The sequence below is a fragment of the Mirounga angustirostris genome, unplaced genomic scaffold (genome assembly GCF_029215605.1).
Source record: "Mirounga angustirostris isolate CCGP_5_RB_7025 unplaced genomic scaffold, mMirAng1.0.hap1 SCAF_8, whole genome shotgun sequence".
Taxonomy (NCBI): domain Eukaryota; kingdom Metazoa; phylum Chordata; class Mammalia; order Carnivora; family Phocidae; genus Mirounga; species Mirounga angustirostris.
Window position 1 is genome coordinate 38,933,204 of NW_026991716.1, and position 14,951 is coordinate 38,948,154.

A 14,951-nucleotide genomic window follows, 5' to 3' on the forward strand; every position below is an offset into this window, starting at 1 on the left:
AAATATATTTATTTGGTTCAAAATTCAAAAGGTACAGAAAGGTATATATAATAGTGAAAATTTCCCTCCTTCTGTCCCCCAGCCACCCAGTTCTCTGCAGGCAACCAATGTAACCAGCTTCTTATAGAATGAATGTAAAAGTCCCCACCCCACCTTTTGTATTGTGAAAACTTCCCAAACCCACAGAAAAATTGGAAGAGTACAGTGAACGCATTCACCTAGATTTACCCATTGTTGTTTTGCAACATTTGCTTTAACTGTGTGCCTCTTTCTCTCCCTCTCTCTCTACACACACGCACACACACACTCTTTTGTCTCTGAACCATCTCGAAAGTAAGTTACTAATGTCATGACCCCTTAGTCCTAGATACTTCACCAGCTATCTCATAAGAACAAGGACCTTCTTTAACACAGCCACAATATCACTATCACACCCAGAAAAGTTAACATTAATACAGTAAAATTGTATCAGATTTCTTCCAGTTGACCTAATAATGGCCTTTCCAACAGCTTCACTCCGGAATCCAGTCAAAGGGCACTGATTCATCTGTTGTCACGTCTCTAGGCTAGAGCAACCCAGATCATTTGTCTTGTAGAGTAGCCTCAGTGTGGAGTTGTCTGATTGTGTCCTCATGAGCAGAGGCAAGCTAAACACTTGTGGCAAGACACAAAGTGTTGGCTGGGCCTGTTGTTGGTGATTGTGGGTGTGATCACTTGGTTAAGGTGACTTCTGCCAGGTTTCTCCTCCAGGTCCTGTGCCTTTCTCCCTTTGTAAAGCAGAAATGACCGCTAGGATAGTGCTTTGGGACCATGTGACTATCCTCCCCTCGCCCCCCACCTCGTGATTTGCGACTCCATCAGTGAGCCTCACCTGAATATTACATTGGTGGTTGCAAAACGGTGATTTTCTAACTGTATTATCCTCTCTAGAGTATTTGGCTGGACGGTTCCATAAAGAAGAGCTTTTTCCCCACCCTCTCTCTCCCTCCCTCCCTCTCTCTCTCTCTCTGGGGCTGTCAGCTTCAGTGCTTACGGACTCGTGGCTGTGCTTGCTCCATCCATCCCCAGCTAACTCTCCCTCTCCCTCTGCCCAATATCATTTTGAGGCTAAGCCTGACATATAAATTCATCTGTGATATTTAGATATTTTAGTTCTCTAAAAGATCATGTATTCATTTTGTAGTTAATGTTGCAGTCTGTTGCTCTCATTATTCTTTTTAATGCCTAAAATGTCCCAAATGTGGTCCGTGGAGGCCTGCTGAAGCTGGCTCCTGTCCTTTTGATGCGGCCCCATCTACTTTGAGCTCTTTGTGGCCCAAGATACTGTGCTCATGTCTTCTGATTACCTTGCCTTGGACCTAGAATCAGCCATTCCTCCAGAGAGCCCTGTGAGCTGAAATCCCTTAATGCAGAGATAGTTTATAGGATTTAAACTTTCTTGTAAACAGATTAATATTCAAAAGTCAGCGATTAAAGCAGGCAATTTACAAGAGTTTAGCCTATTAAGCAAAAGTAAATTATTTTAAGTCCAAATCTCCTTAGATCACTAGAAGATTTAGTAGATTGAAAATCCCTTGAGAGCAGGACCCACCCTGCTTTCCAGCCCCTCCCTGCCCCTCCTCTAACTCAGCCTGACAACCTTAGAACGGAGCCACTGGATTTCAGACACCCAGACTTCAAAATTCTAGGTGGTGTTTGTTCCTTACCTTCTATACTTTGAATAAGTTACTAAATCCTACAGATTCGTCTTTGAATGCCTCACACCTGTTCTTTCCAATAATAATAAAAATAATGATCGGGCGCCTGGGTGGCTCAGTTGGTTAAGCGACTGCCTTCGGCTCAGGTCATGATCCTGGAGTCCCGGGATCGAGTCCCGCATCGGGCTCCCTGCTCGGCGGGGAGCCTGCTTCTCCCTCTGACCCTCCCCCCTCTCGTGCTCTCTGTCTCTCATTCTCTCTCTCGCAAATAAATAAAATCTTAAAAAAAAAAAAGTAACGATCATATTTATTAACAACTGGTACAGTGGCCAGAGGCTCTCCATATTATTGCTAAGCCTTACCTTGGGGCTACAAGGAGTGACCGTTTCCATTTCACAGTCAAGGAGATGGAGGTTCAGAGCATGGCCAAACTGCTCAGAAAGGCAGATTTTCCCTGCCAGCTGGAGCTGCTAGTGCAGCATCCCCGTTTCTCTCCTTTTCTGCATCCTTACCCCGAGCTAGACTTTAAGAGGGACTGCAATGTAATGGGAAAAACAAGAGTTGGGTTAGGAATCAGAGCTTGCTTATAGGTCCCGCTCTGCCAGGGACTGGTTTGGTGATCTAAGTTTATATCTTAAACTCTCTGAGGCCTAATTTGCTCTTCTCTAAAATGAGGAACTCTAGCTATGCAATTGAACCACCTGGGGAGCTTTTTAAAAATATGGATACGTGGGCCTCTCCTTCATAAATTCTGATTTAAATGGTCTGGAGACAGAGCTCTAAGCATCAGCATTTTTCAGAAGCTCCCCAAGTGATTCTAAAGAGCAACCAGGATAGAGAAGCACTGGGCTAGATGATTTCCAAGGCCCATTCTGACCCTAACACATCGACAAATGTAGCAATTATCTGGGTGATTGATTTGCCTTCGGCCTCTTTCTAAAGGCAGATTTCCACCACGTTAATCTTCCTAAAACATTTGCTTGGTGACCTGAACCAAATCATCTGAGACTCCCCATTGCCACAAGAGAAAGTACAAACCCCTGGCTGGCAGTTAAGCTTCTCTGGTTGGACACCCTCCATTTTAGCCAGGCCTGCCTGCCTGCCTTCCTGCCTGCCTGCCTGCCTGCCTGCCTGCCTGCCTTCCTGCCTGCCTGCCTTCCTTCCTTCCTGCCTTCTTGCCTGCCTGCCTGCCTGCCTGCCTGCCTGCCTGCCTTCCTGCCTGCCTGCCTACCTGCCTGCCTGCCTGCCTTCCTGCCTGCCTGCCTGCCTGCCTGCCTTCCTGCCTGCCTGCCTGCCTGCCTGCCTTCCTGCCTGCTTGCCTGCCTGCCTGCCTTCCTGCCTGCCTTCCTACCTGCCTGCCTGCCTGCCTGCCTTCCTTCCTTCCTTCCTTCCTGCCTGCCTGCCTGCCTGCCTGCCTTCCTGCCTGCCTTCCTTCCTGCCTGCCTTCCTGCCTTCCTTCCTGCCTGCCTGCCTTCCTGCCTTCCTTCCTTCCTGCCTGCCTGCCTTCCGCAGTACTTCAGTACCTGCCAGGGCCAGCCCTGGGCCAAGTCCCAGTGAGACAACATTCTGTTGCAGGGCAGGAGGCAGACAGATAAACTGACAACCGCAGTGCAGTGTTTTCAGTGCTCCGGTAGAAGTAATCCAGAGTGCCAGGCTCAGAAAAGAAGCCTCTAACCCAGATGGAATGGTTGGGGAAGGTTTCCTTGAGATAGTGGTTTCTGACTGAGACCTTACCCAGGTAGCAAGGGCCTGAGTGAAGAATTCTCCAGCAGTAGGAACCAGCCGTGCAAAGGCTGGTGAGAGAAGAGACTGTGATACTGAGGGGACAGGAAGACCGGTTCAGGTGAGGTGCAGAAGATTTAGGTGGGAAAGGCGAGCAAGGACCAAATCATACGGGACCTTTGTCATGTTAAGGAGCCAGTGTCATAATCAAAGCATGAAATGCTGAAGCCCTACACCACTCTGGTGGCATGAGAGATGGTGAGGATGGAATGGATTTGAGATTGATTGGCTGTCGTGGAGAAATAAGGATGATACATAGACTCTTGACCGTCACACCAGCTTCACTGAGCTAGAGAACATGAGAAGAAATTGTGGTTTGAAGGGAAGTTAGGAGTTTAGGATATGTTCGTCAAGTCTCACAACCCAGAGGACAATCAAACTATATGGCAAACAGCTATAGACACCGAAGCATAAGACCAAAATGTGGACTCAGTGGGACTGACCAGGATATAAATTGTAACTGAAGTGGTACAGATGGGTGAAATGGATCAGGGAGAGTGCATGAGTAAAGAAAAAAAAGTGGCCAGAAGAGAACCCCAAAGCACCTCGATATTTAGGGGATGGACACAGAAAGAAGAGTCCACAAGTGAGACTCAGAAGGTTCCAGAGAAGAGGAGCCGATAGGCTTCAGCGTTTTGGAAGCTAAGGAAAGAGAATGTTACAGGCAGGAGGGCAGAGGTCCACAGAGCGAAGTGCCACTGAGAAGCCAGTGGAGGTCAGGATCAGGATGTTTCTGACAGATTTAGCAACAAGGAGGCAGCCGTCGACCTTGGTAAGACTTGTTTCCCTGGAGTGTTAGGTGCAGAAGCCAGACTGAAGTAGACCAAGGAGAGAGTGGGAGGTGTGGTAATGAGTACAGACAACATTCAGAAAAACGAAGGTAGGGGCGCCTGAGTGGCTCAGTCGTTAAGCGTCTGCCTTCGGCTCAGGTCATGATCCCAGGGTCCTGGGATCGGGGCCCGCATCGGGCTCCCTGCTCGGCGGAGAGCCTGCTTCTCCTTCTCCCTCTGTCTGCCGCTCTGCCTACTTGTGCTCTCTATCTCTGTTAAATAAATAAATAAATAAATAAATAAATAAATAAATAAATAAATAAATAAAAATCTTTAAAGAAAAAAAAAAGAAAAATGAAGGTAACTGATAGGCACAGGATGGGTAGGGTCAAGGGAATTTGTTTTTTAAGATATGGGAAAGGCTTGAGCTTTTTTCAAAGCTGATGGCAAGGAGACAGACATGAATTCCACAGCATTGGTGGGATTCTTTGTAGAAAAGAGGAGGGCTGCGTCCGCCATTGGAGCAGGAGAAGCAAGGAAAGGTAGAATGGGGATGTGGGTAAGGTTGTAGCTGTGGTGGGAGAGAGTTGAACGAGCTCTCCCCCGGCTTACAGGTTTGAAGATAATGAAATAGCATTCAGTGGAAAATGGGCACAGGAGCTGGCTAGGGAAGAAAGGATTGCTGGACAGGCATGAGGGCCCAGTTGAGGTTGGAGGCCAGAATTACAGTGCACTGATCAGTTGCGTTTGGGTGGGCCTGGGTGTTTGCTGGATGGTCAGCTTTCAGAGGGCGGACACCGTGCTGGTATCCTTCAGCTGCCTTCCTGTGGTTACCACAGTGCTCTGTGCGCCACTGACACCCAAATGCCTCAGTCACGGTACTTTGGGTTCAACTCTCGGAAACTCACCCTAATGTGTTTAGCAAAAGGGAGAACGTCCAGGAGGTATAGTGTATCTCCTTATAAGGTCAGAAATCAGGCTCTCTGCTCTTCTCTTGACCTACTCAAGATAGCATGGCCTTCTGTCTGTCTTTACTGTTCTCTCTCACTCTTCTCCTCCACCAAAATGGCCACCCCAGTCCAGTTCTACATTATTATCCAAGCATTTAACAGAAACTGGCAAATGCAGTGGTTCCCACAACTTAGCAATGCATCAGAAGCAACTGGAGAGCTTTTTAGATTTGTAAATTCCTAAGGCCACATTGGATTTTTACCTTGTGGATGGAACCCAGAAACTTGGTATTTCAGAAGCTTCCCAGGTAAGCTTGATGCAACTAGTCTATAAACCTGCATCCAAGAACCACTGCCCTTGGGTATCCACTCCCCACCACCACTCTAAATTCCCAGGAGAGTCTGGATGATGGTTCAGGAAGGCGCGGCCAGAGGAGCAACAGCACCGGGGACGTGAGGCAGTAGCTGGACAGGGTCTCTGCTGCTCTATCCAAGGCCGTTGTTCAAATTAAGAAAAAGTGACCCTCTGGGTAGATAAACTGCTCCACTGGCAGGCTGGCGCTTTTATTTATTTTTTTAAGATTTATTTATTTATTGGGGGTAGTGAGGGGTAGAGGGAGAGGGAAAGAGAATCTCAAGCACACTCCCCTCCTAGCGTGGAGCCCAATGTGCGGCTCCATCTCATGGAGATGGAGCCTGAGATCATGGCCTGAGCAGAAATCAAGAGTCAGATGCTTAACCCACTGAGCCCCCCAGACACCCCGGGCTTGGCACTTTTAGATGGAAGAAAAAGTGCTCCTTCTCTTCCTGAAGTTTAGCTCTCGGTGCCTCTGGCAGGTCACACATCTTTGTTCTCCAGCCTTGCCGGCTCCAGCCCATTTCTGTGGCAATGGGGCAATTCCCAGACGAGAGTGTGGCTGGGCAGACCCCAAATGTCTCCCTCATTCAGTAAATGCCTGTTGTAGGATGAATCTCGTCTTGCTAGGTTGGAATTGGTTTCTTTCAAAGTGTACCACAGAAGGGGAAATTGACACATTAAATATTTTGATTTGTTGGGTTTTTCTGTATGTGTACATGGTATCGAGATAATCCATAGGATCTAAAGAATTAAGATGTATACTGGTATTAGCAGAGTTCTTAGAGCCAAGTTCTCAACAAAGTATCCTTAAATAGTCTATTTGTGAAGAATATATATATATATATTTTAGGATTTTATTTATTTATTGGACAGAGAGAGAGAGAGCAAAACCAGGAACACAAGCAGGGGCAGAGGGAGAGGGAGAAACAGGCTTCACGCTGAGCAGGGAGCCCGATGCGGGGCTCGATCCCAGGACCCTGGGATCGTGACCTGAGCTGAAGGCAGACGCTTAACGAGACTGAGCCACCCAGCCACCCCTATGTATATATATATATATTTTTTTTTTTAAGATATAAAATATATATATGTATTTTATTTTTTATTTTTTTAAAGACAACTGCTTTTCAAATAACACCAAATGGATTCTTTTTTTTTTTTAAGATTTTATTTATGCATTTGAGACACAGAGATACAGAGAGAGAGAGAGAGAGCATGAGCAGGGAGAGAGGCAGAGGGAGAGGGAGAAGCAGGCTCCCCGCTGAGCCAGGAGCCCAATGTGGGGCTGGATCCTAGGACCCTGGGATCATGACCTGAGCCAAAGGCAGACGCTTAACCATCTGAGCCACCCAGGCGCCCCTGGATTCTTTTTTTTTTTAAGATTTTATTTATTTATTTGACAGAGAGAGAGACAGCGAGAGAGGGAACACAAACAGGGGGAGTGGGAGAGGGAGAAGCAGGCTTCCCACTGAGCAGGGAGCCTGACGTGGGGCTCGATCCCAGGACCCTGGGACCATGACCCGAGCCGAAGGCAGATGTTTAACGACTGAGCCACCCAGGCACCCCTATATATTTTAGAAAATGTATTTAAAGAGTAAGTCTTCTCTCCGAGTTCAAGAAAAACAGTAGAATGATAAATTTCATTTCTGGAAAAGATTGTCAACTGTGAGCAAACTGAAGTTTTGGGGAATGGGGGAAAGTTGCTGTCTCCTGGGGGTACAGGGGTTGCTGGTCTGGGAGGGAGGGACAGACGCCCATGACTTCCGCTGCATTCAGTTTATTTTACAACTATTTACCGTGCGCTCACTGTGGTGCCAGGCCTGTTCCAGTGCTGGGAATACAGCAGGGAACCAGACAGATAAGAGGCCTACCCTGAAAATAAGTAGGCTGGGCACAACCAGTGAACTTCTAGAGACAAAGCAGTCCCGAGGCAGTGGAGCTTTCCAAACATACAGAGCAGCTGAATTGAGGTGATTCCACTGTGGGGACCGGGCAGGTTCCCCCTTTGGATCCTGATTCTTCTACCGCCACCCTGGCCCTAGCCACCCCACCCAAACCTCTGCAGTTGCCCCAAGGGAAGGGGTACAGTGAGAAGCACAGGCAGCGGTAAGAGGATGAAAACCCGCTGGTGCCAATGCTTAGCCTCAGACAGGTGGGCGAGGGGACTATAAAACACTCCCCGGGGCGCCTGGGTGGCTCAGATGGTTAAGCGTTGCCTTCGGCTCAGGTCATGATCCCAGGATCCTGGGATCGAGTCCCGCATCGGGCTCCCTGCTCAGCGGGGAGCCTGCTTCTCCCTCTGCCTCTCTCCCTCTCTCTCTCTGTCTATCTGTCTCTTATGAATAAATAAATAAATAAATAATCTTTAAAAAAAAAAAAAAACCACTCCCAACTGTGCTCAGACAAGAGGTGGCCCCTTCAGAGAGTATCCTTGTTTTTAGACACAACAGTACTTCATACCCTCAATTTGATGGTGAATTTTCAGGCTTTGGCGTAAGATTGTTCTGGGTTTTTTCCCTTTTACTCTTCTGTATTGTGAAAGCGAACACATTTAGAAAAAATATGTAAAATGTCAGCGTACAGTTAACAAAGATTTTTTTTTAAGATATTTATTTGAGAGAAAGAGTGAGCAAGAGAGAGAGAGAGAGAGCACAAGTGGGGGGAAGAGGGAGAGGGAGAAGCAGGCTTCCCGCTGAGCAGGGAGCACAATACTGGGCTCGATCCCAGGACCCTGGGATCATGACCTGAGCCGAAGGCAGACACTTAACCGACTGAGCCACCCAGGCGCCCCCAGTTAACAAAGAATTATAAAGCAAATTCCCATCCATGTGAACACTTAAGAAATAAAATATTGCCAGTAGTCCCAGAAACCAGCCCCCTCCATAGGCCTTCCCAACCTCGGCCCTTCTCCTGGCCTTTGTAATGATCTCTTCCTTGCTTTTCTTTTACTACTGATGTATGCATGGAATTTGTTTTATTCATCTGTTTGGTAGCTATAAATCATTTTAGGTCATGTCTGATTAACAAGGTAGAAGATCAGGCTGGGTAATGCCATTTTTATTAAAAAAAAAAAAAAAAGTCGGATGCCTGGGTGGCTCAGTCATTGAGCGTCTGCCTTCGGCTCAGGTCATGATCCCAGGGTCCTGGGATTGAGCCACACATCGGGCTCCCTGCTCCGCGGGGAGCCTGCTTCTCCCTCTCCCACTCCCCTTGCTTGTGTTCCCTCTCTCACTGTCTCGCTCTCTCTGTCAAATCAATCAATCAATCAATCAATCAATCTTTAACAAAAAATAAAAATAAAAAAGTCCTGTGCTGTAAAGCAATAAGGATGATATTCTTCTGTTTCACGTGAACTAGGCACATTGGAAAAAATCCCCAAACTGTCGTGTACTAACAGCCTGCTGTAAGGACTATGGTCATTTGAACATCTTCACTCTGCTTCATCTGTTCGTCTGTGGATTTGGTTAGTTCAGAGTCCCACCTAGTGTATAGCCTTGCCCTGTTAAACCACATTTTTCCAACTTTTACCTGTTTTGTTTTTTTATTCCAAGTGGCCCTTAGTGTTCATCCCCTGGAAATATTTGTGAGGAAGGCCTGCGCTCACTGTTTGCCCTAGGCCCCCCTACAACCCCAGTGTCCCCTGCATGAGCAGCTTCCTGCAATAGGAGAGTGGCGTTATGTTCTAGTGGAAATGCTGTGAACATTGGAAAATTTTCCCCTTCTGGTTTTGTTCCTAAGAATGTATTACTGTCTGCCTAGAATGGTGCAGGTCTGACCTTCCCTGCGAACGGAAGGATGGGCGAGGTGACCATTTCCAACTTTGTAATGACCTCCTCCAGTCCTTCTTGGGTAGTGTCAAATCCTTCTCCATTTTTATATTAGAAAAGGGAACCAAATAATTAATTGTTTCAAATAATTGTTTAGAATAGAAATGTTAACGTGAGCTTGCTTGGCCAATGGTCAGGTATTGCCAAGGTCTCATATGAATGGTTGGTGGGAACGTTTTATTTTATTTTATTTTATTTTATTTTATTTTATTTTATTTTATTTTATTTTATTTTATTTTATTTTAAGATTTTATTTATTTATTTGACAGAGAGAGACACAGCAAGAGAAGGAACACAAGCAGGGGGAGTGGGAGAGGGAGAAGCAGGCTTCCCGCCGAGCAGGGAGCCCGATGCGGGGCTCGATCCCAGGACTCCGGGATCATGATGTGAGCCGAAGGCAGATGCTTAGCAACTGAGCCACCCAGGCGCCCCTGGTGGGAACATTTTCATCAGGCCAAGGTCATAGTTTAAGTCCCCCATGGGGTTGGTTGGACTAAACTCTAAATCAACTTATGGTAGACAAAATATAAAACTAGAGAGGGACGCCTGGGTGGCTCAGTCAGTTAAGCGGCTGCCTTCAGCTCAGGTCATGATCCCAGGGTCCTGGGATCGAGTCCCGCATCGGGCCCCCTGCTCAGCGGGGAGCCTGCTTCTCCCTCTCCCTCTGCGTGCCGCTGCCCCTGCTTGTTCGTGCTCTCTCTCTGACAAGTAAATAAATAAATCTTTAAAAAAATAAAACTAGATAAAAAACTCTGAAAACTTACTGCACTATGAAGTGATAATGACATGGAAGGTTAAAAATTGAAAGTAATTTAAAAGCCCTTTATCATCTTACTTTATTTTTTTAAGATTTAATTTATTTATTAGAGCAAGTGCACATGTGCACAAGTGGGGGAGGGGCAGAGGGAGAGGGAGAAGCAAACCCCCCCACCCCACCCCTGCTGAGCAGGAAACCCAACGCAGGACTCTGGGATCATGACTGAATGGAAGGCAGAGCTTAACCGACTGAGCCACCTGGGCGCCCCTACCATCTTACTTTAAATGGATAATAGGGGCCCCCCCGGTGGCTCAGTTGGTTAAGAGTCGGCCTCAGCTCAGGTCATGATCCCAGGGTCCTGGGATCGAGTCCCACATCGGGCTCCCTACTCAGTGGGGAGTCTGCTTCTCTCTCTGTCAAAGAAATAAATAAAATCTTTAAAAATAAATAAATAAAGATAAATGGATAACAGATTTTTTTAGAGCTAAAAGGAACTTGCCAGTCCTTAAACATCATCCGATTCATCTTCATTTATAGAAAAGAAGCACATACCCATTAAAACATCAGATTAATTTTTCTAATAGTATTTTCCTCAGACTAATATTCAGTTGAAATTACATTTCCCAATTACACGTGATGTTGACATGACGTGAATGAGAGACATACCGGTGGCGGGCTGACACATACACAGCAAGCAGTGAGTGCTGACAGTGGGTTTGGGGTTGGCACTTGGGCCCTGACCAGGTGCTCAGAGTCCGTGCAGACCCCACATAGGATCTGATAGTCGGAGTTATAATCCTTGCAGGCGTGATGGAAAATTACTGGGGATAGAAACTATTAGGGATAGAAACTGAGTTTCTGGCTCAGCCTTTGCATCTGAGCACCACCAACACAGCAGTTCCAGGGGCAAGAAAGCAGTCCGGTATCAACTCAGCCTCCCTATGAATGGCGTCCAGAAAATTTTTTTTTTTTTAAAGATTTTATTTATTTGACAGAGAGAAACACAGCGAAAGAGGGAACACAAGCAGGGGGAATGGGAGAGGGAGAAGCAGGCTTCCCGCCGAGCAGAGAGCCTGATGCGGGGCTCGATCCCAGGACGCTGGGATCATGACCCTAGCCGAAGGCAGACGCTCAACGACTGAGCCACCCAGGCGCCCCGACCCATAGATTCTTTTTTTTTTTTAAGATTTTATTTATTTGTGAGAGAATGAGAGACAGAGAGCATGAGAGGGAGGAGAGTCAGAGGGAGAAGCAGACTCCCCGCCGAGCAGGGAGCCCAATGTGGGACTCGATCCCGGGACTCCGGGATCATGACCTGAGCCGAAGGCAGTCGCTCAACCAGCTGAGCCACCCAGGCGCCCGACCCATAGATTCTTAAAGGGTGCTCTTTGCAATCCTCCCAGTGTGATAGGAGAGTAAAGTAAAATTCTTATTTCGCTTTGTAGTCTAACCTGAAGGTGATGCCAGGTAGGCATTAACAGGCTTGATTGGTGTTTTGAAAGCTTTTAGTCATGAAATTAACTTCTCATCTTGGCCATATTTTTCACAGGCCCAGAAAAAAAGTTTGAATCAGACTTCCCCCATTGCTGCTTCCAAGACCACGGATGGCCTGCGGCAGACGCAGATCCCTGGCCTCCTGAACACCACACTGCCAGGTCAGGAGCCTTTGTTGTAAGCTCCCTTCCACTGTCCCCTGTGTCCCCAAACCCATCCCTCATCCTGCTGCAACCTTTCCCATTCCACCTCATGCCCACTCTGACCTTGCCTCCTGTATCTTTTCTACCAAATAACAGACCGTGTGGCGTCTGTACCTCCCTCTTATGTACTACTAAGAAAAAAAAAAAAGCACTTCTAATTAAATTATGACACACTAAATTATATGGGAAAAATGTGCTGCTTAGAAACAATAAAATCTAGTACCATATGGCACAAGTGACTTTGTAACTATCCTCATGTCCCTTTATTTATGTATATTTGGAATCCCCCCAAGACTAAAAATATTGTGGGCTATGTCTTCCATTTCTTCTAAAGCTTTGAATATCTGCACTGCTCAATAAATACTAGAAAAGACAAAAGCAGGAACACTCCTAATCAGAACACTCCTAATCAACACTCCTAATCAGCCCTCCCCCCCATTTGAGCCTCCATCCCTTAATTTATGAGCCTTTTGGGGGTTCGGTAATACTGACAGATTACTGGTTTGAGGCTTATTCCTTAGACCTTAGATAATTTGAAACTGTAGCATTGGCAGCTTTTCTTTACTACCATTTATTTATGTATTTGTTTCTATTTACTATACCTAAATAGGCTTTACTAATCCTGACCTCTGCCCCTAGAGCTTTTGTAGATGAATGTACCTCCTGCTCTCCTCCCTCAGAGCAAGCATCCATGATAAGGAAATCCCTTTCAGAATGGTCAGTAATCCATATACATTGGACTCTATGGGTTATATAAGAGGCTTGATTGACTGTTTCTGTTGTCTTATGTGTTCATTCTAATAGGGCAGGATTCTGGAAGCAAAGTTATGCCGGTGTCCTTAGGAACCACACAGCCACAGCAGGAAAAAGTAGTTGGATCATCTCCTGGCCAGCCAGCTGTGCAGGTAGAAGACAGTTTGTATAGCTGCTTCTTAAGGTTGAGCATAATTGAGAGAAAATGTAGTCATGTCATCTTCAGCTTGGTAGTTGCTGCCTGGCATCATCTGCCCACAAAAGTGTGCTCACTGAAGACCTTCCCTGCAGCCAGGCCGTGTTATGTTCATGTTTGTGGGATTAATGTGTCTACTCTATTTCTCACATTACAACACTGTCATTTCCTCATGAATTAATACTATACTAGCAGCCAATACATAGAAGGTACTCAAAAAAGTGTAGTTTACTGCTGATCACTCATTATCGTAGCCAAAGTGGATCTGTTCCTCTTGTTTTTTTTTAATTAATTTATTTATTTGAGAAAGACAGCAACAGAGCACGCACATGTGAGTGGCAGGGAGCGGGGAGGGGTGGCAGAGGAAATGAATCTCAAGCAGACTCCCCACTGAGCCCCGAGCCCTACGTGGGGCTCGATCTCATGACCCTGAGATCATGATCTGAGCAGAAATCAAGAGTTGGCTGCTTAACTCACTGAGCCACCCAGGTGCCCCTGGATCTGTTCATCCTAGTTATACTGAGAGGTTTCTTTTTTTTAAAGATTTTATCTATTGGAATGCCTGGGTGGCTCAGTCGGTTAAGTGTCTGCCTTTGGCTTAGGTCATAATCCCAGGGTCCTGGGGTCAAGCCCTGCATCGGGCTCCCTGCTTGGTGGGGAGTGTGCTTCTCCCTCTCCCTCTGACCCTCCCCCTGATTGTACTCTCTGTCTCTGTCAAATCTTTATAATACATACATACATAAAATCTTAAAAAAAAAAAAAAAGATTTTTATCTATTTGAGAGAGAAAGTGAGTGTATGGGGCAGGGGGGACGGGTAAAGGGACAAGCAGACTCCCTGCCTCCCCATTGAGCATGGAGCCCAACTCGGGGCTCCATCCCAGGACCCCGAGATCATGACCTGAGCCTAAGTCAGACACTCAACCCACTGAGCCACCCAGGTGCCCCTATACTGAGAGTTTTTTTATTTTGCTGCTGTAGCAACCAGGAATGTTATGAAATATCCAGTCCCTGTGGTCTTTTAACCCAACCACTGATCTGAAAAGGAAGGAAAAAAATCTTGTTTTCAGCTTACCGAGCCCTTAGTTTCTTCTTCATCAAACACCAATGCATAGTTTAATGAAACTTGTTATAGTCTGGGCCTGCCTAGAATACCCAGTGAAGGGTCTGGTTCAGTTCTCAGGTTCTGACTTAAGTCGTGTTTGTGTCCTTAACATTGATATAAGAAGTGCTACTGTGGGTGCCTGGCTGTTTCAGTTGGTAGAGCATGCGACTCTTGATCTCAGGGTTGTGCGTTTAGAGATTACTTAAAGGAGAAAAGGAAGAAAGAAAGAGATTCCCTACTAGATGACACACCTAGACTGTAACAGCAACTGAATTTTCATATGTTCATGGAGTTAGCACCCACAAAATATACTTCTCCAAAAATCTAATGATACGTTTAGAGAGTTGGGGTTTCAGGCTTTAAATACAAGCTGAGTCCTTCCAAGGAACTGATAGCACAGCTTTCCATGATCTTGAACACAGTGTGACTTTGCTACATGGGTCTATGGCCTTGCTTGTTTTATTTTTTAGCAGGACACCTTCTACATTCTTAGACTATGCTCTTGATAAGGAGTGGAAAATATTCACAACATAGTGACCTTTACGTGTAACTGTATTCTGCATATTTTTTCTACAGAAGGGAGTAATAAGAGGTGTGTTTTGTCTTTAGGTGGATAGTCACTCAGGAGGACAAAAGCGACCTGCTGCAAAACAGCTAACCAAAGGAGCTTTGTGAGTGACCCCTGGAAATGACTCATTTTGAACATTTCTCTAGGTTCCTAACCTTCAATAACTATACAACAGAAGTCAGGTTATAATAATATATGTAATATTTTTTAAAATATGCTTTGAAAATAATTTCCTACAGTTTGCTTCTATTAGGACCCATAAATACAGTGACCCTTGAACAACATGGATTTGAACTCTGCAGGTCTGCTTATATGCAGATGTTTTCTGATAAATACAGCGCAGCACTGTAAATGTATTTTCTCTTCCTTATGAGTTTCTTAATGACATTTTTCTTAGCTTCCTTTTTTGTAAGCATACAGTATATAATACATGTACTATACAAAATATGTATTAGTCAACTATGTAATCAATAAGGCTTCCAGTCAACAGGAGACT

General features: G+C 45.9%; 1 protein-coding gene across 5 annotated transcripts in view; it reads left to right on the plus strand.

Moving 5' to 3' along the window:
• The window catches only part of BICRAL (BICRA like chromatin remodeling complex associated protein), an 84,831-nt gene that overhangs the window by 50,641 nt on the left and 19,239 nt on the right, over window positions 1-14,951 (plus strand). For all 5 annotated transcript variants that reach the window (XM_064597613.1, XM_045869915.3, XM_054506460.2 and 2 more), the window contains 3 exons: window positions 11,688-11,793; window positions 12,640-12,740; window positions 14,497-14,558. In XM_064597613.1, coding sequence (XP_064453683.1) covers window positions 11,688-11,793; window positions 12,640-12,740; window positions 14,497-14,558 — 269 coding nt within the window. The remainder of the gene's footprint in view (window positions 1-11,687; window positions 11,794-12,639; window positions 12,741-14,496; window positions 14,559-14,951) is intronic.